Source organism: Phalacrocorax carbo, chromosome W, assembly GCF_963921805.1.
Source record: "Phalacrocorax carbo chromosome W, bPhaCar2.1, whole genome shotgun sequence".
Lineage (NCBI taxonomy): Eukaryota > Metazoa > Chordata > Aves > Suliformes > Phalacrocoracidae > Phalacrocorax > Phalacrocorax carbo.
Window position 1 is genome coordinate 40,679 of NC_087547.1, and position 25,809 is coordinate 66,487.

General features: G+C 44.6%; 1 protein-coding gene across 1 annotated transcript in view; it reads right to left on the minus strand.

Moving 5' to 3' along the window:
* Nucleotides 1-5,418: 5,418 nt before the first annotated feature.
* The window catches only part of LOC104049278 (DAB adaptor protein 2), a 49,055-nt gene continuing 28,664 nt past the window's right edge, over nucleotides 5,419-25,809 (minus strand). The window contains 13 exon segments of the mRNA XM_064437682.1: nucleotides 5,419-5,472; nucleotides 6,118-6,209; nucleotides 6,726-7,051; nucleotides 7,053-7,248; nucleotides 7,916-8,069; nucleotides 8,890-9,504; nucleotides 15,025-15,087; nucleotides 16,423-16,470; nucleotides 16,731-16,754; nucleotides 16,990-17,070; nucleotides 19,060-19,191; nucleotides 19,498-19,596; nucleotides 20,325-20,464. Of these exon segments, the coding sequence (XP_064293752.1) occupies nucleotides 5,419-5,472; nucleotides 6,118-6,209; nucleotides 6,726-7,051; nucleotides 7,053-7,248; nucleotides 7,916-8,069; nucleotides 8,890-9,504; nucleotides 15,025-15,087; nucleotides 16,423-16,470; nucleotides 16,731-16,754; nucleotides 16,990-17,070; nucleotides 19,060-19,191; nucleotides 19,498-19,596; nucleotides 20,325-20,464 (2,024 nt within the window).

Consider the following 25,809-nt stretch of genomic DNA (forward strand, 5'->3'; position numbering starts at 1 on the left):
CCTCTTTAATTCTCACCCAATTATCTTTATCAAATATGTCCGCAGGACTCTGTATGAGCCCCTGCGTGATCATCCATTGGATACACTTTGAGGTAGGCGCCTTCGAAATCGAAGTTCCAAATTCCTCCCCAATACCTTCAGTACCTTTACGACTGTCTCCATTGCGCGCCCTCCATCCTGCGGCTCACCATCCCACTATTGCGTGACTCAGGCTATCATTTCTCCCAGGCGAACTTGCCATGTCGCCCCGCCGATCACTTCGGGGTCACCACTTGTTGCCGTATGCTTCTGTCGGGGAACTTATCTTAGGCCGCACATCTCCGGGACACAGAGCTCTACCCACCCTGGGGACAGTGATGCACAGACATCAATATGATGGATGCAAAATGTCCGTTTATTTAACTGCATCACATGCTTATATAGCTCTTTCGCTTCCTGTTCCTGCCACTCCTATGGGGAGAAGTCTATCTTTCTGTCACAGCCCGTGATCTTCCGGTCGCCAATCCCTGTCTATATCCCTACACATTGGAATCTAATGATGACCATCTTGCCATATGTTTCCTAAAAACTGGATCTCTTGTGCGGGTCCCTTCACCTTACATTGATTTATGGCAAAATCAGCTTTCAGAAGGATTTGGACTATTTTCTCGCCTTTCTCAAAAACTACTTCTGCTGTGTTGCCCCACACGATGATGTCAGCAATGTATTGAAGGTGTTCTGGAGCTTCTCCCTCTTCCAGTGCATTAAGAATCAGTCCATGGCAAATGGTATGGCTGTGTTTCCACCCCTGGGGCAGTTGATTCCAGGTGTACTGGATGCCCCTCCATGTGAAAGCAAACTGTGGCCTGCACTCTGCTGCCAGAGGGATTGAGAAGAATGCATTAGCGATATCATTTGTGGCATACCACTTGGCTGCCTTTGACTCCAGTTTGTACTGAAGCTCTAGCATGTCTGGCACAGCAGCACTCAACGGTGGAGTGACTTCATTCAGGCCACGATAGTCTACTGTTAGCCTCCACTCTCCATTAGAATTCCACACTGGCCATATGGGACTGTTGAAGCGTGAGTGGGTCTTACTGGTCACTCCTTGGCTCCTCAGTTGGTGAATGAGTTCATGGATGGGAATCAGGGAGTCTTGGTTGGTGCGATATTGCCGCCAGTGCACTGTTGTGGTTGCAATCTGCACCTGTTGTTCTTTGACCTTCAGCAACCCCACAACAGAGGGTCCTTCAAGAGGCCAGGCAAGGTAGACAGCTGTTTAGTTTCCTCCGTCTCCAAGGCAGCTACACCAAAAGCCCACCTGTACCCTTTTGGGTCCTTGAAATACCCTCTCCTGAGGTAGTCTATGCCAAGGATGCACGGAGCCTCTGGGCCAGTCACAATGGGGTGCTTTGGCCACTCATTCCTGGTTAGACTCACTTTGGCCTCCAATACAGTTAGCTCTTGGGATCCCCCTGTCACTCCAGCAATACTGATGGGTTCTGCCCCTATATAGTTTGATGGCATTAGGATACACTTTGCACCAGTGTCCACTAAAGCTTTATACTCCTGTAGGTCTGATGTGCCAGGCCATTGGAGCCACACAGTCCAATAAATCCGGTTGTCCCTTTCCTCCACCTGGCTGGAGGCAGGGCCCCTCTAGTCCTGATTATATTATTCGCTACTCACTTCCTGTAAATACGAATCACAAGTGTCTCTGTTAAGATCAGACAGAAAATCAGTGCTTCTGCTCCTCTGTCTGGGGACTTGCTCACTGGAAACTGGAGCAGCAACTTTCTTGGAAGAACCCCCCTGCGTGATTGTTTTTCCTTGCAACTCCCATACCCGTGCCTATAGGGACAAGGTAGGTTTTCCATCCTGCTTCCACATGTCCTCTCCGTGGTCATGCACGTAAAAACATAGAGTGGCCCATAGTGTGTCTCCTCTCTCTGGGGAAAAAAGCAAATCACACGTGACGCAGCCGCTCACCGCCCGCCAACCCGGCGCCACGCCGCTCCCCAGCCGCAACCTGCCCCCCCTCAATATACTGGTCATGGTGTCACATGGTATGGAATGAACACGCCATTGGCCAGTTGGGGTCAGCCAACTGTTCATGGTTCTTTAAGACAGAGACTAAAATCAGGGTAAACAGCTATTCAAACTAAGCTAGCAGACCAGCAATCATCTTTGACCAGCCTGTAAAATGTCCTACTAACCAGCTCTTAGCAATTATCCTGACAGCTATCACAAAACTCCAACATAGCAGGACTGTTAATTTTAGCTTGACCAGAAAATGGCCATTTATAGAATCATAGAATCATTAAGGTTGGAAAACACCTTTAGGATCATCAAGTCCAACCGTCAACCCAACAATACCATGTCTACTAAACCATGCCCTGAAGTGCCATGTCTACACATCTTTTAAATACCTCCAGGGATGGTGACTCCATTTAGATCCTTAGCTCAAATGCTGGTAAACATATACCTTCTCTCAAGCACTGAAACAGTTGTTTTAGATTAGATGGTATCTTTGAATACTAAATTACATGTTGCCATGCAGCTAAAAAAAAAAAAGATAGTCAGTGATTATCTGAAGCACTGTAAGACCTATATTCCAAGCTGGATACCAACTCCCTTTCAATGAGTTATTTTCCCTCCTTTAACCATCCCAATCAAATGGTACTGAAAGAAGCAAGCAAGCATCTTCTATTTATTCAGTGACACATCAGGCTGACAGTTACAGGTCTGTCTCCAGTACTAAAGGCTAGTCTTAAAGAAAGTAACTTTCCAATCAATTTATTCTTGTTAGCCATCTGCATTAATGGAATTTTAAAATTTGTTTTGAACACAAGTTAAATGTTTTCCCCATTTTAATTTCGTTTTCCCAGCATCAGTTTAGACCTCTTGCAGAGTCAGAATAGACAAGTTGAATGAATGAAACTGCTGAATGCAATGTAATTTAAGTATCCAGCTTCCATGGTCCTGCAGAAGGGAGCAAGAACCATCTTTAGTAGCAGCAAACTCAGGCTGAGCCTCTAGTGGACGTTTGATGGAATGAGCCTCTAGTGACATTTGATTAAGGCAGCTGGAGATTTTATATTTTGCTATGGGGCAGCTCATGTTGAGCAGACCTGATGCAAGAAGCTACAGAAAGACTTAAGACCATGCTATCAGCCAGCTATGGTAAGAACCTGTGAGACAGAAAATTTTTATCAGGCTCTGAGAGCTCCTAGTGTCAACTAAGAGCATAAGATTGAGTTATGGAGGACAGAATCAACATCCACACTGATGTTAGCTTGCTATGAAGAGTTGCTTCTTTTTAATGTCATTAGGTAAGATCACTTGAAATACTACAGTTTTATATAACAGTGTAACATCCATAAGCTTCTACATTTCCAGTTTGAGACAAATACTTAAATTCATACCTTTTTTGTATTACAGAAAGTGCAAGAGAAGTTTATGTACAAGACTAAATTGCATAACTGGCTGAATTTGGTACTAAGGCTGTCTTCAAGTTGACTTTCTTAGCTCTCCAGTTCAGCAACTGCTTAGGCATTTGATTTAACAATACTATTTCAAGTTTATACTTAGCATCAACATAAAAACCTCTGACACATCAGCCATCACCACTAGCCAAGAATGTAGCTGTTACAGTCAGTTATAATCAACTGATTTAGATATCTGTTAGTAAAGAGGTTCTTTAGAAAAAGGCACTGTTTTCAAGAGATTGAGGACTACCTCACATTAATGGCACAGAGGTGGTACATCTGTTCACAAGGAAGCTAGGCATAGGAGTAAAGCCATGATTGTCTTTCTGCTGTCTAACATACTGGAGACATGCCACATTACACCATGTGACAGCGCAAACTGGGCAACATCAGGGATATACACATGCAAGAAGCCTATCTGCTTGTTCCATTTGTTTGCCAAGCCACCTTAACACACACAAACAAAAAAAAAAACAACCAACCAAAAAAAGTAGACTTTCCTCTCTGAAAAATGCCAAATTAGTACCAAGACAGTTAGTGTCCATGACTACCTCAGTGTTCTGCAAGAAGCATTTCAGCTTATCTGACCCCACAGCTAGTCCCTTTATTACACGTTTATGGCAGAGTGCTACTTTTACCATTAGTTAAATAGACAAGTACTGGATTCCCCCCCCCCAGTTTACATCTTTGTGGCTCAGAGACCAATTCATATGTCCAGTCACCAGTTAGGAGTAGTGTCCACTTAACTTCACAACTGGCTGCCGTTTTGATAACATGCAACTGACCTAGTTGTTTAAGGTGTGAAGTTTTAGCTACTAATTCAATTCCCTTATGTGAAGGCAGCATTTCTTCCCCAGGTACATTCAGTTCCTGTATTTTAGGACAGTAATTGCTACAGAAAGAGGAAATGTGGTGACCATATTTACAAAACGCACAACTCAGTGTTGCTAAGCTCTTCTGTGGAAGATTGCAAAGAACTAAAGTAAAATTAACATCCACCAATTTGAATTCAGGTCATCAGCATGAGTCCAACTTTCCATTTGCTTTGTTCTGAATTATCATCTCCATAGCATGTTCTTTGAGGGTTCATGCTTCAATCCATCTAGTCATGCTTTAGATTACAGACATCATGGAACAGCAGCAAGAGTGGCAGACAGCAAAATGAAACAAGTAGAAGAGTCATGTTGAGAAGAGGTCCAGTTATTTCATTTGTCATTTTCTGGTTATGCCTAGAATGATGAAATGGACTAATGTTAGGATGGTTATAAATTATAGTTTTATTACTTAAACTAGCTTAGAGCCACTAAGAGAACAACAACTAAACAATAAATAGCAACGCTTGTCTTCTGTTAGAAGCTAGACAGTATTTCAGGGGAAGACTTAGAGGTGTGGCAGCAGAATAGATTTGCGAGTTTGACAGTTCATGTACTCTAGTGAATGGTAAAAGACGTTTGAGTTACATTAGTTTCTAGTGACAAAAGCTCTAATAGCTCTTATCCTGTTTTTACTGTTTTTCACCCAGAGTACAAACCTGCAATATTTAGGGGATTAAACTTCAGAAAGCTGTACAGGGCACTGTGTGTTAACACTCTCCTAGAGATAGCTGAAAGATTTTAGTCAGCCCCTCTGAGTTTTTCAGCATGCTTACTCATTAACTTTCCTCAAGGAAGGGAAATCTAGAATTATGATCCAATCCATAGTCCATGGAAGAATAAAATATTTATTTCCAAGAAAGTGAAGCCAGCTAAGGCTTAGCCAGAATGCAGCTATATACAAGTCTAAATAGAGGTACTCTAGCAGAAGTGTTCTTTTAGGGACTGTTTGCCATACTTCAGAGGAGCATTAAGGTTAAGCCAGTGTAGTTTTTTTTAGCCAGCTCTTTGCTAAAGGTTTTCCAAATCAATTTTTGAGAATGAAGTAGGTTGTCTTATTAGTGGAAGACTTACCTGATCTATGCAGATGGGTTTCCAAAAGGATTGCCAAAAGGTGGTTTCTGAGATTCCTTCTAAGAAAGAGATCATAGGCTGTTAGTAGATTTCCAGGTTTCATCAGGTTTATTTTGCATGTTTGTATCAGATAGTTCCTGTTCCAAACACCTTCTAGAAAGAGAATACTGCAGAGTGCCTGCTAAATACACATTAACTGTACTGCTTTAACAAGAGAAGAGGGCTCTAAATCTATGTTAACAGTTATCCTAGTCTGAGACAAAGTACCTTTCAGAAAAGCCATGTGTGATTAATGAACACTCATTTGGAGCTGAGCCAGTATAGTCATGATGAGGTCTGTTTTAGCCAAATGCTAGATGTCTTAAGTCAGCATTCTGGAACTAATCCAGAGTTTCCACCAAAGGCCTCAATTACTGTGTCCCAAATGGAGTGATGTGGTAAAGCCACTTCCTCCCCCAGGGGGTACTGAACATGGGAGCCTCCCATTTGTTGAGCTAGAGCACTGCACAAGCCACACTCAGTCTACTCTGCAGAGAGTTAAGCATAGCCAAATTGGAAGACTTCTGCAGCCACATCATTTTACAGTCTTTTGTAGAAACTTCCAATACAGGGCTGAAGAACTTCATGGTAGGACTTGCAGCTTGGGGAACTGGTTACAGACTCTCTAAGGGGGTTGTGGTGGTGGTGGGTTTTTTACTACTTACAGATGAGGCACTGAAAATGTCTGCTTTAGCTTGACTTTCAAGCAGGCCATCAGCTGGCAGCACAGTTTGTCGCAGAACAGGCTTTGGTGGTTCTAGGGAAGAGATGGACATACTGCTATATCACTAAACAGCTTTAACAAGTACTCAGTATAGCAACACCAAAGCTCAACTAATTAGGTGCACAAAATCCCCCACAGAAGTTGCTTTGAGTGGCCTCACAATTTTAACTCCTGCTTGTCCCTCAGTACATTTAAGCTAGATAGGACTTCTAACACTGTACAGACCTAGTTTGCCTCAGTCTAGTCAAGTAGTTTAGGTACTAGGTATCAGTGTTTGGCCACTGACATTGGTCAATTCTTTAACATTATTAGGGGAGATAGATAGTCTTTCAACCCTGTTTTAGTAGCCATTAAATCAAATTTTTAGTTCTATCAGAAAAGTGACTGGCCATCCCACTGCCTGCACAGCTATCCAAGCAGAAGGAAAAAAATTTAATTTTTCAGTCATTTTGGCAGACAGCTTGCTAGCTTCCATGTCATCATGATCTGTACTATCTTGAGGAATGCCTGCTTTACTGCTAAAATAATTGCTGAAAGATCCAGAAGCACCTGAAAGGTTTTGCTGCTCTCCTTTCCTTGCTGGCACTGCAGGTGGCTTTGTCAGCTGGAAGTCTTTGAACATTTCCTTAACATCCTTCATCTCTCTCTCACCAAGTGGATCCAGAGCAATAAAAGCATCACACACTCTCTTGGAGAACTCCTTCTGAGGTACAGTTCTAGGTGGTGGCTGAGGTGGGCTAGTTGTTGACATGGAGGGCAGTACAGACAAAGTCTGAGCAGGTAGCGTTGAAGATGGGAACATGCAACTCTGGAAGGGATTTACAGCACTTGATGGCTGTGCCCATGAAGTAGATGGAACTTGTGCTGGCTGTGCCGAGACCAGAGGTCTGAGAGTCTGCTAGACCAAAAGATGCAGGCTGGCTCCAGCTTGGCACTGCTTGAGTACCAAAGGCAAGTAGTTGAGTAAATCCTGTAGGCTGAGCAGGCATCATAGACACAGGAAAGACTGATGCAGCCTGAGTGAAGGCAGATGTCTGTGCACTCCATGGTGATGCAGTTACTGGCAAGCCACCTGGGGGGAGATTGTTGTTATGCAGCATTTCAATGATCTGAAGGCCTCAAGTAGAAGTGTATCAATTCCACCAAGTGTACCAGCAAAACATTTTTTTTTCATGTGCTGTTTGCAAAAGACTGTTTTACACTTAAAGTGAAGTCATGGTGTGGAGGGGGGAAGAAGGAGGTTCACTTTTTTTACTTGGCTCCATTTTGGTCCAGGAAGAACAGAATTGAGGTTGATAGAACAGGAGTGGAACATACATCTATCACTTCTGTGCTGAGACTAAGTCTTTACCATATAGTTACTTCTGTGTAAATGATTACTAAGATTTTGCAGCAGTGCTACCCTGGCCTCCCAAGTTGTGCTTGGCACGCTTGAACCTTGTGTACCTGAAACAGCAAGCTGCTGTCACAGTTTAAGAAATAAAACCAAAACCAAACACACACCACACACACAAACAAAAAACCCCACCACAAACAAACAAACAAAAACTGACCCCAAACCTGTTCCAGTTAAGGATGCAAAGTTTAGGGCTCTATTCACAGAATTTAATAGTTTAGGGCATACAGCACATGGCTTAAAGGGAAAGGCAATGCACATGAAGTAAAGGACAACTAGAACCCCTGTGTTGGTGTTAACAGCTATCTTAGACTGGAGCAAGAGCTTCACTTTGTGAACTAACCTAGACCAGCCAATGGAGGTGCTGTGGTAGAACTTGTTTTGAAGAGGTCCAGTGGATTAGTTGACACAGGTCCTATCTGTGCCACTGAGGTCAAGCTGAGGCTCTCTGTAGTTGGCACAAAGAAGTCTGAGCTAAGTCAGTCATTTGATGCAGTCTAGAAAGAAAAAAGCTTTTGTGAGAAGCATGGCATAACACATGCTAGCTTGACCAAGACCCACCAGTTCAGAGCTACAAGCTTTTATTTCAGCTACAGCAGAGAACTTTGATACATCCTTTAGAGGCCAAGTATAAATGTTTCAAACCTCACCATTTTGTTCACACCTACTGAGATGCATAGCATTAAGTAATTATAATGTACAGTACTTAAAATTCAACAGCAGAAGAATAAGAGTTAAAGTGACTGAATTATTTGATAGCATAACAAGCTCTCCCCCCTATTACTGCTCAGTCTGCAGTGACCCCTGCAGTTGTGGCAAAGTCAGCAACTGAGTTTTGCACCATTTCAGTGCAAGACAAATGCAGCTGACCCAGAGCCACGCTGTGTCTAATCAGGCAAGTCATTGAGATTGCCCTCAATAGGCAGGTACTGCAAAACTACATTGGTTTCTGTAAGCTAGTACTAGTACCTCACTGTTAATGAAACCACAGGCTGATGGGCATACAAATATCATAACGGGTTCTGACATTATATCAAGTGTCAATATACATAGCAGTATACTTACCAGACCTTTACAGAAGCAAGGCAGCATTAAGGAAGAAAGTATAATTTAGTGACCATAGCTACTATGAAGCATTCAAGAATGTTAGAATGTACCATAGCTGCAGAGAAGTAAGAGTAAGCATGGCAGGTGAAAGAGTAGATGTGCTGTGAAGCTGTTTAGTCAGTTATACAGTATGAATAAAAAGCTTCCTCCCCCCAGCTTCTTTAAAGTAACAGCATGTATATCACCATTAATTATTCGAACGTTGTTCACCTTGACAGACCTCCTTCCTCTTCCTGGCTTGGTACTTTGTGGTGGTGGGCTAATTGTTATAGACTCATGTGACATGAGCTGGATATTGCTTTCAGAATCCAGCTTTACTCCATTCTGCAGAGATACTCCTTTGGAAGGACCTTCCACAAACAGGCTTGACGGGGCTTTAAGGAAGCCACATTGTTCTCTCTCTGGTATCCCATTTGGAGTTCTTGCTGCAGGCAACTTACTCTCAAATGTCCACTGGTTTGTTAGTGCTTCTTGGTTGCCAGTTCTATTAGAAATCTGGTCAAACTGTTTATCAAAGTAGTCAATATCACCATTTGAAGCACCATTACTCACCGGTGTCAAGGTACTCAGATTTTCTTTCTTCTGATCAGCAAGTTTTAGAGGTTGGTCTGGCTGTGCAAAAGGATCATCACTGAAAGGGTCTGGATTAGGTGTGGGAAAAAAGCTGAGATCAGTAGAGAAAGAACTCTCAGGCAGGAAGGGTGGCTGTGGCTTTGGTTGTGGAAGAGAGGTGGTGATGCCATTCAAGAAGAGAACCTCTTTCACAAAAGTCTGTTTGGTCTCAATTTCAGAGTTTAGAACCACTAACAAAATGTCTTTATTTTCCTATTTGTTCAGAAAGAAAAAAAAAGTTAGCTTTATGTATTACATGCTGCATAGTACACAGGCTCGAGGAAAATAGCAGCAGAAGGAGAGATATTGGTATCGAACAAATCATACTAATAAATATTCAAAGTCACAGTGAAGTTACACTACAGCTTCATCTTATAAACCATTAAGGCAAGCACCACAAGCTGTGGTCAAGCCACAGCTACTTAGTGTCAGAAGCTCAATATTAAAAGCACATCTTTTAAGATCCCTTAGTTAAATATCAGATGCTTGTTCCACAGCCTAGAGACTGTAGAGTCATTAAGCACTAATTGTACCTAGGCTTTCACTTGAGCGAAGAAGCCCTGGTTGAATTCTAGTCCTTTGTTTTGACAAGCTGTGAAATGCCACTGCTTTAGTGTGATGTCAGGTTGCAGACTCAGCTCTGGAGTAAGATTAGAAAGCTATTTGCAGGTGGAAGAGGTGAACATACCATCTCTCCACCAAGCTGGCAGTAGAAGGGTAAGACTTGGTCACTAGCTGAACTGACACCTATTGCAACACCAACTGTATCATGGCTGATGGTGGCTTATATTGTTAGAATAAGCTAGTAGGATTTTGTGGTCACACTGAGCTATGACAAGCTAAATGCACACTTTTATGGAGCTAGACCGCATCTTGAGCTAGGGCCACCCATCTAGAATGGCCATAAGACTACTCTGAAGGACTTAAGTATTTGCTAAGCCATAAAATGAGCTTCAGCTTTAAGGATCGTTAGTTGAGATTCTGTATGTCATGGTTTTAGCTGGGATAGAGTTAATTTTGTTCACTGCAGCTGGCATAGTGCTGTGCTTTGAACTTAGCATGAAAACAATGTTGATAACACACTGATGTTTTAGTTGTTGCTGGGTAGTGCTTGTACTAGTCAAGGACTCTTCTAGCTTCCCATGCTCTGCCAGGTGCACAAGAAGCCGGGAGGGGAGGGGGCACAGCCAAGAGAGTGGATTCAACCTGGCCAAAAGGATACTCCATATCATGTAATGTCATGTCCAGTATGTTAACTGGGAGGAGCTGGCTGGGGGCGGGAGGCAGCAATTGCAGCTCGGGGACTGGCGGTGTCAGTTGGCGGGTGGTGAGCGGTTGTATCGCTTGTGTTTCTGGTTATCATTATTGTTGTTATTATCATTATTATTTTAATCTAATTATTAAACTGTTCTTACCTCAACCCACAAGTTTTTGACTTTTTTTTTTGCTTTTGCTCTTCCGATTCTCTCCCCCATCCCACAGGGGTGGGGGGAGTGAGCAAGCGGCTGCATGGTGTTTAGTTGCCGACTGGGGCTGAACCATGACAGTCCTTTTTGGCACCCAACGTAAGGCACAAAGGGTTGAGGTAATAACAGTTCCTGGTCACAGCATCGACTCTGTTCTCAATATTAGTTTATCTGATCTGCACCATGCTCTTGTATTTGCTGTGTCTGTTAAAGACTGGTGTTGGGTTTTGTGGTCTGCTGTGCTCTGCAGTGATTAGAGATGTTTTGCCTGGGAGAGTGATTTTTAAAACATTGGCCTTCAGTTTTATTTGGTATTTGAAGTTTATATTGAAGCCGTTACTGTACATCGGATACCACCTCATGGATACAATTAGGAATTATACCTCCTCCTCCGAGAGTTATTTTATGGAGGAAATACAGAATGGCCCCTTAGCTACCATCTTCTATAATGCCTCCTCCTTCATTACAACAACTTTTCAGTATCTTGAACATCCTTGCATAGTTAAGATATATCTGTTGATATTGCTTTGACAGACAGTTTCAGCTCTGTCTAAAGTCAATAAGTAATTTAAAAATATCATCCAGAGCTCTGCCCCGAGGCTGGATAGCTATGGGTGGCAGGGTATGTGGGATAGTATGGGCAAATGCCTAAGACGGTGGGCACCCCCAGTGTCTTGGGACTTCACTCCTGAACAAGTGCAGAATCATGAAAAATGAGTAGAATATTTGGAGGAAGTATGCTGTCACCCTGGCAATCCCAGAGAGATACAAATATTTGCAACGTGCTGGGACCTAGCCCATGCCTATCAAGCCCTATTTAACACTGTTCAGTACTCCCAAGGGGAAGACAAGGTCTCTGGATCTAAAAGAACAAGGACAAGGAAAGTGAGAAGCACTGCGGCCACTCAAACCCCCACGACAGATGCTGTGGCTACTCCAACCCAGGTGACAAGCATTGCAGCTGAATCAGAGGATCAACTTGTGCCAGTATCAGTTGCCCCTATACACAAAAGAAATCCTGGAAGAGAAAGTCAACTCGTTTAGTAAGAGATGGTGAAGAAGCAGGGCCATCACCATGAGAGGAGGAGGAAGAGGAAGAACTCGTACAAGAAATGGAAGCTACCCGATCCCTATCCTTGAGTGAGTTGTGGGATATGCGAAAAGATTTCAGCCGTCGTTCAGGTGAGTACACTGACACCTGGCTGCTCTGATGCTGGGATAACGCGGCCAGCAGTCTGGAATTAGAGGGGAAGGAGCCCAAACAACTGGGATCCCTCTCTAGGGAAGGGAGCATTGACAAAGCAATTGGAAAAGGAACACAAGCCCTCGGCCTCTGGAGGTGACGCTTGTCAGGTGTGAGAAAGGTACCCCTTCAAGGAAGATATTGTATATCACCTAGGAAAATGGATGACTGTGGAGAAAGGTATCCAGTGCCTGAGGGAACTAGCTGTGCTTGAGGTGATTTAAAGTGATCTAGACGATCAACAGTCACCCAAAGATCCAGATGAAGCCTGGTACACACGACCCATGTGGCGGAACTTTGTAGGGAGTGCACCACCCTCGTATGCAAACTCATTGGCAGTAATGTCCTGGAAAGATGAAGAGGCACCAATGGTGGTGGAGGTGATTGATAGATTTTGCAATTACTAAGCAAATATCTCTTCCTCCCTTGTCTCTGCTGTGGAGAAACTGTCCCAGCAGACTCAGCAGCCTGAAGAGAATATGTTCTACTCCCCACCAGTATGGACCAGTATCTCAGCCATTAGGAGTAAGCGTCCCTTTGCTCAACAGAGACTATACACATCATGGGCCACCCTATGGTTTAACCTGTGTGACCACAAAGAGGATATGAGGGATGGAAAACCTACCTCGACCCTAGAGGCACGGGTACATGAGCTACAAAGAAAAACAATCACTCAGGTGGGGCTCTTCCAGGAAAGCTGCTGCTCCAGTTTCCAGTGAGCAATTCCCCAGGCAGAGGAGTAGATGTGCTGATTTTATTTCTGATCCTAATAGAGACACTTGTAATTTGTATTTACAAGAAGTGAGTGATGAATACTATGATGAAGACTAGAGGGGCCCTGCCTCCAGCCAGGTGGAGGAAAGGGATAACCAGGCTTACTGGACTGTGTGGATCCAATGGCCTGGCACATCTGACCCACAGGAGTATAAGGCTCTAGTGGACACCGGCGCACAATGCACCTTAATGCCATCAAATTATATAGGGGCAGAACACATCAGTATTACTGGAGTGATGGGGGATCCCAAGAGCTAACTGTATTGGAGGCTGAAGTGAGCCTCACTGGCAATGAGTGGCAGAAGCACCCCATTGTGACTGGCCCCGAGGCTCCGTGCATCCTTGGCATAGACTACCTCAGGAGAGCGTATTTCAAGGACCCAAAGGGTACAGGTGGGCTTTTGGTGTAGCTGCTTTGGAGATGGAGGAAATTGAAGAGCTGTGTACCGTTGCCTGGCCTCTTGAAGGACCCTCTGTTGTGGGGTTGCTGAAGGTCAAAGAACAACAGGTGCAGATGGCCACTACAACAGTGCATCATCGGTGGCAATATCACATCAACAGAGACTCCCTGATTCCCATCCATGAGGTCATTCATCGACTGAGGAGCCAAGGAGTGACCAGTAAGACCCACTCATGCTTCAACAGTCCCATATGGCCAGTGCAGAAATCTAACGGAGAGTGGAGGCTAACAGTAGACTATTGCGGCCTGAATGAAGTCACTCCACCGTTGAGTGCTGCTGTGCCAGACATGCTAGGACTTCAGTACGAACTGGAGTCCAAGGCAGCCAAGTGTTATGCCACAAATGATATCGCTAATGCATTCTTCTCAATCCCTCTGGCAGCAGAGTACAGGCCACAGTTTGCTTTTACTTGGAGGGGCGTCCAGTACACCTGGAATCGACTGCCCCAGGGGTGGAAACACAGTCCTACCATTTGCCATGAACTGATCCATAATCCATTGGAACAAGGTGGAGCTCCTGAACACCTTCAATACCTTGATGACATCATTGTGTGGGGCAACACAGCAGAAGTTGTTTTTGAGAAAGGAGAGAAAATAGTCCAAATCCTTCTGAAAGCTGGTTTTGCCATAAAACAAAGTAAGGTGAAGGGACCCGCACAAGAGATTCAGTTCTTAGGAATCAAATGTCAAGATGGACGTCATCAGAATCCAATGCATGTGATCAACAAAATAGCAGCCACGTCTCCAACAACTAGCAAAAAGGAAACACAAGCTTTCTTGGGCGTTGTGGGTTTTTGGAGAATGCATATTCCAAATTACAGTCTGATCGTAAGCCCTCTCTATCAAGTGACCCGGAAAAAGAATGATTTCAAATGGGGCCCTGAGCAACGACAAGCCTTTGAACAGATTAAACGAGAAATAGTTCATGCAGTAGCTCTCGGGCCAGTCTGGGCAGGATAAGATGTAAAAAATGTGCTCTACACTGCAGCCGGGGAGAATGGTCCTACCTGGAGCCTCTGGCAGAAAGCGCCATGGGAGACCCGAGGTCGACCCCCTAGGGAGAAGGTGAATTGAGCCAGTTTGCAGAGGTAAAGGCCATCCAGCTGGCCTTAGACATTGCTGAACGGGAAAAGTGGCCAGTGCTCTATCTCTATACTGACTCCTGGATGGTGGCAAATGCCCTGTGGGGGTGGTTGCAGCAGTGGAAGCACATCAACTGGCAGCACAGAGGTAAACCATCTGGGCTGTCACATTGTGGCAAGATATTGCTGCCCGGGTAGAGAACCTGGTTGTTAAAGGTACGTCATGTGGATGCTCATGTCCTCAAGAGTCAGGCCACTGAAAAACATTGGAACAACCAGCAGGTGGATCAGGCTGCCAATATTGAAGTGGCTGAGGTGGATCTGGACTGGCAACATAAGGGTGAACTATTTCTAGCTTGGTGGGCCCATGACACCCCACTGGGCTGACTGGGGCTGAACCACGACACTGTAACAGCTCTCATAACAGCAGAAGCATGTACTGTTAGTATATATTTCTAAAGGCATCTGATTATCAGTACAGGATTACCTCTGTCACAGTCTCAAGTGAACTCTGCTGACTAAGAATGACATTAACTACTCTAGTTAGTAAGTAGATACTATTATAGCCCTAAGACACTTGTACATTGATGATAGGTAAACAGATCTCTAAGTGAAACCAGGACTAACGAAGTGAAAAACCAAAATAGACCTATTATTAGGACAGACTTTGCTCTCGAAGCCAAGACAGCTAAGCTAAATTCTACTTACTGTGGGATGGCTCACATCAGGAGGCATTGACATATCCCCAAACAAATCCCTCTGGTCAACACCCTTGAAGCCAGAAATACTGAAAGAATTGGTATGTGTTACCATTCTTGCAGGAGCAAGAATCGAGCATTACACAGATCTATTGCAAACACATCTTTAAAGATGACATTTCTGTGGTGGGTTGACCCTGGCTGGATACCAGGTGCCCGCTAAAGCCACTCTATCACTCCCCCTCCTCAGCTGGACAGGGAGAGAGAAAAATAAAACAGTCAAGATAAGGACAGGGAAAGATCACTCAGTTAACACCACAGGCAAAACAGAATCAACTTGGGGAAATTAGCTTAACTTATTACCAATCAAAATTGGAGTATGATAATGAGAAATAAAACCAAATCTTAAAAACACCTTCCCCCAACCCCTCCCTTCTTCCCAGGCTCAACTTCCTATTTTCTCTACATCCTCCCCTCCCTCCCCCAGAAGTGGCACAGGGGGACAAGGAATGGGGATTGCAGTCATTTCATCACATATTGTCTCTGCTGCTCCTTTCTCCTCAGGGGCAGGACTCCTCACACTCGTCCCCTGCTCTAGTGGGGGGTCCCTCCCACAGGAGACAGTTCTCCACTAACTTCTCCAGCATGGGTCCTTCCCATAGGCTGCTGTTCATCATGAACTGCTCCAGCATGGATCCTTTTCCATGAAGTGCAGTCCTTCAGGAACAGACTGCTCCAGCATGGGTCCCCCACAGGGTCACAAGTCCTGCCAGCAAACCTGCTCCAGCATGGGCTCCTCTCTCCACGTGGTCACAGGTCCTGCCAGGAGCCTGTTGCAGAGCAGGCTCTCCGCGGGGTCACAGCCTCCTTCAGGCACATCCACCTGCTCTGGCATGGGGTCCTCCATGGGCTGCAGGTGGATATCTGCTCCACCATTAACCTCCATGGGCTGCAGGGGGACAGCCTGCCTCACCATGGTCTTCACCATGGGCTGCAGGGGAATCTCTGCTCTGGTGCCTGAAGCACCCCCTCCCCCTCCTTCTTCACTGACCTTGGTGTCTGCAGTTCTCTCTCTCTCATTCCTCTCTTTAGCTGCTGGATGTTGTGCAGGGTTCCCCCCCCTTCTTAAATATGTTATCACAATGGCACTACCACCATTGCTGATGGGCTCAGCCTTGGCCAGCAGCAGGTCTGTCTTGGAGCTGGCTGGCATTAGCTCTATCGGACATGGGGCATGGGGGAAGCTTCTAGCAGCTTCTCACAGAAGCCACCCCTGTAGCACCACACCCCACCCCCCCGCTACCAAAACCTTGCCACGCAAACCTAATACAATTTCCCACACGAGGTGAAGACAGTCGGTTATGAACTCCTTAATGGCATCAGCCTAAAGCTCTAAAAATTATCCTACCAGTTTCAGTTTGTCAGCTTGATCAGCAGGTAGTGCTTTGCTACCATTCTGTAATAGATGACAGTGTCAATGATAATTGGAATATCAAAACTTGCCTTAAGCAAGGGACTTGCAGGCTTGAAAAAGCAAGTAACAGAAAGAGGAAGTATGAGGGAGATGTCTACTTAATAGTTCTGAAGACCCCTTTTATTCCCATTTCCAATGCCATTGGGCATCTGATGTTGCCTCCATAATGCTAGCAGAAAGTCAAAGCTAGTTGTATTGCAGCAGCATACCTAATCAAGTGAGACTGAATTGGAGTGACTTACCTCAGTCTTACTTGCTTCTTCACTCTAAAGAGAAGGCTTTTAGTACCCAAATATCACATAGAATATCAGAAGTTTTGGAGAGCTTACCAGATCTAGGAGGTAATCAAACTGCTGGTACAACTACCAATCAATAGCCTCAAATGGTCCTGGCTCTAAACAGAGCTCAGTGTCAAGTCTTACAAGAGCCCAAAAACCAAGCCAAAGCTGAAACAAACTTTATTTCTATACAGACTAATGCAGTTCCTATAATTTTACTTGCCTTTTTCTTGTCTTCCTCTTCCTTCTTCATATTATATATTAGCTGGAAAAGGTCCTTAAGATCAACAACTAGAGGCTCAGCCTGGAAAAGAATGTATATTTTAGGCCATGTACTACTTCACAGCTTGCTTAAGTAGAAGTCCAGGGAGCATCAAGCCAAGCTTTCCTAAATGGTGCAACAGTAAGGTTGAGATAACAGAAAAAGAGTTTAAATGACTGTCTAGTCTCTGCATAAGAGAACTTATGCAGAATCCAAGGGTAATTGACCACAACCAGCTTAGAACTGTTGTTAACTCCCCAGGGAAAGTAACTGTACTTGTGCTAAGCCTGCCTTCCCCCCCCCCCAAAAAAAAAAAAAAGCATGTAGCGCAAGATTTCATAAGTACATGGCAAGTCCTAATCATATTTCCTCAAAAGTGCAAAGGGTATCCAAAACCTCTGGTAGTCTCATGAGAAAACCAATTTGCATACCTCTGTTTTCTACCAACTCCAACACAACCTGGAGAAAGCTTCTAGGGCTAGTACTACACTTATTTTAAACACTATGCAAATAGTAAATCAGTGATGCAAGCATAAGGTAAGATTATCATCACCTCAGATGTGTGGAGCAGACACCAGCTTTAAGTGTTATCTGTATCAGGATAGAAGTTTAGTGTGAATTAGAAAGGCACTGCATTCCCTGCACACCCATTAACAAGAATGTTTTGAGTAGCTGAGATGGTGGCAGGTTCAGTTACACTGATTTGGATCTTTTGCTTGAGGCACATAGCAGCTGTGTTGGTATCTAAGAGTAGGACAAGTCCTCCTTTTCAGGCACTACCTTTAGATCAAGCAGAGAATTTATTGAACAGATCCCAATGTTTACATGCGAGCATCATCCTCTCCTAATCAAGGGTTTTAGGCATGCAACTGCAGGAAGAGCCATTTCAGTAGTTATCACCTTTGACAAACAGTACAGCTGCAGAAGTCCTTACTTATAAACTAGACAAGTTTGTGTTAAAAACAAATAGCAGCAAGTCAAGAGCTTTCTACAGCTTGACTAAGTTTATAGGCTGACAAGCAGCACCCCATGGTAAAAAGCTCAGAGAACAGACTCCACTCTAGAGCACAAGTACAAAAGCCTTGTGTGATCTACCATTCCAGTGAAGCCAGTACAACACAGGACTGATAAACTAATAAAACAGGCTTAGGAGAGGGTGTTACAGCAGTTAGTAAAGTTATAACATCCTCCAACAAGGAACCCTTCAGTCTCACCTGTAGTGGGTCTGAAGCTGCCAAATTCTCCAGAAAGGCAGGCAGGGATGTGCATGAGGAAATTACTAGCTTTGAAGCCTTGGCTCTTCAAGTCATTTTAATGACTATTATAAATACATTATAATGACAAGCTAATAAATGATAAATATTCAACTGAAGTTCATGTCATTTAGGAAGCTGCATAATACTCAGCAGTAATTCCAAGTATTTGTTTCCAGTACTGCTTATGCACAACTTCGCTTCATAGAGACAGACCCTGCATATGGGTTTCCCCCATGCAGAAATCCTGTAACATAAAGATCAGAATCCCTCCCAGAAGTAACTCTAGGAGGACCAGACCTGCCATTCATTTGCCCCAGGAACTCTGTTGCATAAGACAAACCATTGTGAGAACTAGACTAGTGTGATTCTAACATTTTTCCTGCTAATTCTGAGTGAAGCTCTGGATATCTGACTCCAGAATTAGCATTCTCACTGACAGCAACAGGCCACTGTACAGGCAAGCCCATGATGATGGCTCCATTCTTCTCACTAATTACTTCCATGGTGTATGGACATGTTAAGCAAGATTAATCATAGTAAGCAAGGCTACTTGAGTGTTTTTATTCTAGACTACAAAGAAGCTGAACAAGATAAAAGCCACTTGTGACACAGTCAATTCCTACTGCCCTTCTCTAGGGGAAGTAACATCAGCACAGATGGATTGGTTCCCTACACCTCATAGGGCTACTAGCAAAACATTACACCCTTAACAGATATTAAGTGTTTACACAATAGCATTACTCATAGCAAGTGAAAAAGGGCATCTGATCCATACCCGTTGTGCTGTTTTTATTGCAAAAAATTGGTGCTGGCCTTCTCCTCCACAAATATAGCCAAAGGCACGATTATCTGTTACATCCCAAGCAATAAAGGAGACTTTGTTTACTGGATGCTCATGCTCTATGACCTAGAAGGGGGGGTGGGGGGTGGGATATTAGTTTAAATTGCAGGAGACACAGCTGCTCTTCTCTATAGTTAGAATTAAGATTGTTAGAAGGCTTCAGTTCAAGACTCAGATTTATTAGGCTTTGACTAATCACAATAGGAATGTAGCTATTTTTCTGGCAGGAGGCTTCAGCTTTACAACCCATTCCACAAGCCAATTCTTACATGCAGAAGGGGGGAATGATGCTATTAATGAATCTAGTTCAGATTGGCCTAACCTTCAAGTGCCTCACCTGCTTTAAGAATATTAAGGTAAGTCCTATCTTACCCCAGTTTTCTCATCTAGTATCTTGATGCCAGAGAGGGAGATGTTCACCCAGACCTTCTGTTTATGTTGACCTTGGGAGCGGGCTGCCACTGCCATTCCCTGAATAGGATAAATATCAAAGTATTGATGAGACTTGTTAGATTGAGTTTAACTTGTTTCCTTACATTTCTAATAGCCCATGGGGCTGTGACTGTACTAGTGCTAATCTAGTTATTCCTACACAACTGTACAATTAGAGCAGCATTCTGCTTGCAACATATGCTTGACTAGGTTAGAAGTGATACCTCAGAATTAGATTGTTTCTCCTCTGTAAATGTTTAGGAGCTTTAAAGCTTCCTGTCTTAGTTCACAAAATCACTGCAGTAGCAGCATCCTTATCAGCTTTTGTGGCCTGATTGAAGCTACGTGAGGGTTCTGCTCTCCAGAAGAAATCATCATTGTTGCTGCAGGGTCTCATTTATTCTTTGGCTTATCTATAACTCTTGATGTCATCATTACCATAGGATGCCAACTTGTGCTTTGAGTTCTTATGTTAAATTGCACAGAGTTCCCCCTCTCCACCCAAAACCCAAGCTTGCTATTTGTGCTCATGCTATTAGCATCCATGCTGAATGCCAACAAGAGACCCAAAGCAGTATTCCCAAGCCATTAGAGAAACGCTGTCCTTTGAGCAAGGGGTTACAGCTTTAGAAGTAATATCCATCTAGGATAGTACTGTTATTACTATGTTACCATTAAGCTGTATTTTAAGTTACGCCAAAGTGACCATTTGATCAGCTTTCTGAAGGCTACCCAGATGTTCCTTACATGCCAGCTCAAGCTTTTACTTTCAGCTTCATCATTGAATCCTGACTCATTTTGTCACCTCTTGCCTCTGGGACATCATCAATGCCAATGAGTTTAGCTTTGTATCTTATACCATCACCTTTGAATCTGGCCAAGAGAGATTCATCTGTCTTTTCTGGCCCTGGAGACAGAGAAAGGTTTGTGTGGGTTTGTGGTTTTTTTTTTCTTGGTTGTTTTTTGGGGTTTTTTTGTTGTTGTTTAAAAATGATATTTCTCTCGTTTTTTATGTTGTAGCTTTGAGAGCTTTTATATAAAAATACATCATATTAGTACATATTAAAACTGTCCCTTGAGTATAACTGGATAACCACCTTAATCCTTCTAGTAGCACATGCACTACAAGATAGTTACTCCTTTAAGGTTACTGTGTTCTTACAGAATCTGGCCTCAGTTCAAAGAGTGGAGCCCAATGCTTAATATTTGGGGACTTCAAGAACAGTTGTTTGCCACATAAAAACCTAAAATATTTATAGGCAACAGTCAAGTAGATATAGAGTGCTAAGCAACAACATCAAGCAAAGTTGTACTTGGCCATACAGGATGTTCAATAAGCCTTTCAGATGTTGGCCTCTAGTTCTGGCTTCGTCGAATCTCTTCCTGGCATGCAAGAATCCCCTAGTCCCTGTGCTAGAACTTTCTATCAGCACCATCATTTCTACAAGTCCTGGTACCCCCATCCCTGTAATCACTTGGTGTTTTAGCTATATTTGCTATTTCCACTGTTCCCACTACTTCTCAAAACTGCTTGGTTTTCTTCTCTGCATGCTCAACATACTCAGAGTATGTGCCTAGGTAGGTACCTCTGTTTAGGTCATGTAAATGTAATTACCTCAATCTATCAAAATATATAGTATCTGATCTATAATAATTCTTATGAAATAAGTTTTCTAGCTTCTCTGGACTAGAATCTGTATCTGTGTCCAGCATGTCATTCCCCCTCTAGAAGGAGGGGAGGAAGTGAGTTCAGGTTCAGACTGACAGCTACTGGGATGGTCCTGGGTCAGGTCACCTCCTCAGGCTTTAATTTCTCCAGGCTTTTGGTGACTTGTCAGGCTCAGCAAATGAGTAAATTAACAAGTTGGACTGAGAGCTTCAGAACTTAAAGCTAGGAAAAAACCTTTCAATCTAAAAGCCTACCTTCTGGTTAGATTTATTTTACTAGCTTATTTATTCACTCTTCCAATCTGCGGTGAGCGAGGAAAGCAAGCAGCCAACTCAATGTGAGTGATAGAGCAAGCTTCAACTTTATTTTTAAGTCACTGCGCTTTTATATGCTCTTGTAAACAAGCTTCAATAACTGCTTAGTTAATGTCACGGGTTACGATTCTTCCTTAGCAAGCAGTCTAGTTCTGCATTTCATACCAAAGTTCCTTGTTCTTGTTTATCGTTTGCTCTCAAAGTCAAAATGTCTTTCGCCTTTCTTCCTCCTTTTTAGTGACTTGCAGATTCTCTGTAATTTTCCATCAGCGGGTCTGATGCCGGGTCTGTAGTCAAGCTAATTCCATCGCATACCCATAATCCTCCAGCCCGCTTTCTATCTCAAACAACTTATCATGAAACACACATACTGATTCAATCCTATAGTTTCCCACATATCCCCCTTTTTCTTTTGTTCCTTGAGAAAGGAACACGGCATTCATACTTCTTTCCATCATTTGTTGCATACATTGCGATATACAAGGAACACACATTAATATAATGATAAACATTACAAATATCATTAATCCCATCTGCAAAATACTCTTGATCCAATTGCCAATGCCCCATCCATTAAACAAGCTGTTAAACCAATGCCATGGATCATCCTCCCTAAGTTCTGAGACCCTCCTTTTTAAGCTCTCAGTACTTGCATGTATTGATTCCGAGTGATCTGATAGATTCATGCAACACATCCCTTCAAATTCAGCACATCCATGTCCTTGGGCTAAAAGCAAAAAATCTATGGCTGCGCGGTTTTGCAGCGTAGCGTGTCTTACAGAGCCTACATCTAGTAATAAGTCAGATAATGCCTTTGATGTGGCATTTGTTTGCTTAGCTAGCCAACACCCTAGCTTGTTTAATGTCATGAGGCTTTGGGCAACACCAACTCCAGGAGCCAAGAAGGAAACAGCTACGATTTTTGTAGGATTCCAAAATTCAGCTGTAGGGTCACAGTTATCCTCAAACTTATGAGTGCTCCTTTTGCTTCTCATCTTTCTATGATGTTGATAAATCATTGAAGTGTTAGGGGTAAGAAACGTTAGGCGACCTATAGAGCAAGGCCCTCCCTTTATATGTGACGGGATGCCAGGCCAAGCCCGATCTCCAACAAATTAAAAACAAACCTGTAGGTAGCGCAATAGGCATATTGTTAGAGTGTGATATATTAACAGAGGTATAGTTACACCAAGCAGTAGCATTTTTATATATACTTAGGGTAGCATTCACAGACCAAGAAAGAAACTGGTTCTTTCCCGTGTAATTAAAATATAAACAAGCATCCATTGACAAAGAACCCAATAGCTCAAGCTCTTGTGGCTCAAAATTAGTTTGAGGGCGATGGACTGCCCAACCGTCCCAATTATTCACACAATTCTGGGGAGTATCACAAAGGCTTCCTAAGTGTGGTGTATTTTGTGGTATCACTAGCGTCCAATTATCAACTGGCACTCCAACCAAACAGGTGGAGAAGGGATTCCTGGTGATGACAATGATAGGCAGATAGAATCTTGGCCTGTTAGATTTGCCAGGGTAACCCATACATTCTGTTTTGGCTGGGGCGGTATATATATGCCCTCAGTGATTCTTATCACGATACTTATGATAACTAATGGGAGTACTCTCGTGTACATTTTTTCTGTGTCTTTTCCCAGTGCTTCGGGGCTACTTCCCATATTTCAGGTACCTGGTTCTTTACAGCACACTCCTGGCGCAGCACTAGCAAAGGAGCACTATTGATTTGTCTGACCCAGTCAAGGGTGTGCAATTCATATCGTCTAGAACCCTCTACTTCGTGGCCTGTGATGATTAAAACCTTATGTGTCTGTAATTGGTGATAGTAACAACTGTCACACCACCTCCTAGCTCGATGGGTTTTTACCCACCTGCACTGTTGACAGCTATGACACTCTCTTAGTACCCAGGGTCAGCACTTATTGCATCGGGGACATTCTATCCGTATCCTGTCTACCTCTACCAGTGTAGTCATACGTTTTCACTGTCTCCTGTCACTTCGCAGATTTCGTTCTTCTGTTCACTAGGCATAGCCTTTACCCACTTACTGGGTATCCACCTTGGACCTGTGGGGGTAAGCACACACATGTAACCTCGACCAAAATATTTGACTTCTACGGGCCCTTGCCATAGACCAGTGGAAGGGTCTCGATACTTCACCATTACTGCCTGTCTTGACTCTTTCCCATCGTCATTTCCATGCACCCACGCAGGAGGGTTATCGTGTTCTGCAAATATGCATAAGTGATTTAATACAAACAAAACTTTTGCAAGCCATTCTTGTACATCTTTTACGTCTTGAAATTTGTTTAGATATTTTTTTAGAGTCTGGTGCGCCCTCTCAATTATTGCTTGCCCTTGCCCTGTGGGTGAATGTGGAATGCCTGTGAGATGGCGTACCCCCCATGTCTGTAAAAATTTTCTAACCTTCTGACTACAGTATGCTGGCCCTTTGTCTGTCTTAATCTGTGTTGGAGTTCCCATTACAGCAAAACAGACTGTTAAATGACGTATAACATGGACAGCCCTTTCCCCTGACTGTGCTGTTGCCCATAAAAACTTGCTATAGGTATCGATAGTTGTAGGGGAATAGACAGGGATCGGCGACCGGAAGATTACGGGATGTGACGGAAAGATAGACTCCTCCCCATAGGAGTGGCAGGAACAGGAACCGCAAGAGCTATATAAGCGTGTGACGCAGCCAAATAAACGGACATTTTGTATCCATCATGTTGATGTCTGTGCATCATTGTCCCCAGGGCGGGCAGAGCCCTGTGTCCCGGAGGTATGCGGCCCAAGATAAGTTCTCCCGTAGAAGCGTACAGCTACAAGTGGTGACCCCGACGTGATTAGCGGGGAGGCTTGGCAGGTTAGCCGGGGGGAAAGAGAGCTTGGGGCACGCAGGGGCGGGACGGGGAGCCGCAGGTCGGCGGGCGCGCCATGGATTCAGTCGTGAAGGTACTGAAGGGATTGGGGAAGGAATATGGTACTTCGATATCGAAGACGCCTACCTCAAAGGCCATCCAATGGATGATTACGCAGGGGCTCATACGAGGTCCCGCAGACATATTTGATACGGATAAGTGGGTGAGGATTAAAGAGGAGTTAGCCGAAAGGGCTATGATGGGAAAACCCCAGTACATACAGCTCTGGGGAAAGATACACCGATTACTATTGAAAGCTCGGGATGATCAGGAGACGTGGCGGCAGGCGCGGCGGTGCCTGCACGGTGTTACGGGCGACAGTAGCCCGGAAAGAGACCCAGGAGGGGCAGTGGGGACGCAGACAGGGGCAAGCATCGCGGGGGATGGGAAAGAAGGGGAGAGTTCGGACGGAGTAGCCTGGCCAGCGACTCAGTCTGAGGCTCCCAAGGAGGTGGATCGGGAAGCGGCGGTGTTCCCTGTTGAGCCAACAGGGCCTTTAGAGTCGTCCCCCCCCGCATACCCCTGGGATGATTTGGTATGCGCGCGGGAGGCCGCGCGCGGGGAGGGTGACGTGGCAGCGGACGCAGCCGGAGTGACGAAGCGGAAGGAGGAAGATGACCGGCGCCGGAAGCAGCGCCGGCAGCGGCGCAGCCCTCTGCCCGACCCTCGAGACTGGCTCCCGGGGCAACCCTTGAGATGGGAGTCGGACGAGGAGGGGGATTGGGGTGCCTGGAGGGGAGGGCAGGGGGAGTATAGAACAACTTCGAGTAGCAGCGAATCAGAAATTGGGGGAGAAACCGATGCCCGTATGTGGGGAGAGAGAGCAGCTTGCCTGCGGCGCGCAAAAAAGACGCACAAAACAGCAGGGACTCGGAGGACCAATCAGAAGGAGGGAGGAGAGGGACCGTCAACAGGGGAGGTCCGGGGCGCTGCAGCTCCGGAGGGGTCTCCGGAGGACGTGCTGCGGCAGCTGCGGCAGGTTATGCGCGCACTAGGGGAAGTAGCTCGGCTGCAGCCAGGATTTTAACGAGGGATGCACCCCAGCGACAATCAGTTGAGTTACCTAACTGGCGGCTGATAGCCAGAGATCGTAGCCTCGATGGAGTAAGGATAGAGATGCCCGGGATCTTCCCTGTCCGATTAGCTCCAGGAGGAGGGGTGGAGTGGACGCCGATAGATGCCAAACTAGTGCGAACTTTATGGCGAGAAATTAAAGAAAAGGGGCTGAAAGATGAAGGAGTAGGATTGCTGCTGGACGCTGCGCATGCAGCGCCATTGACCCCCTCTGATGCTAAGCAGTTGGCGAAAGCAATATTAGCTCCCACAATGT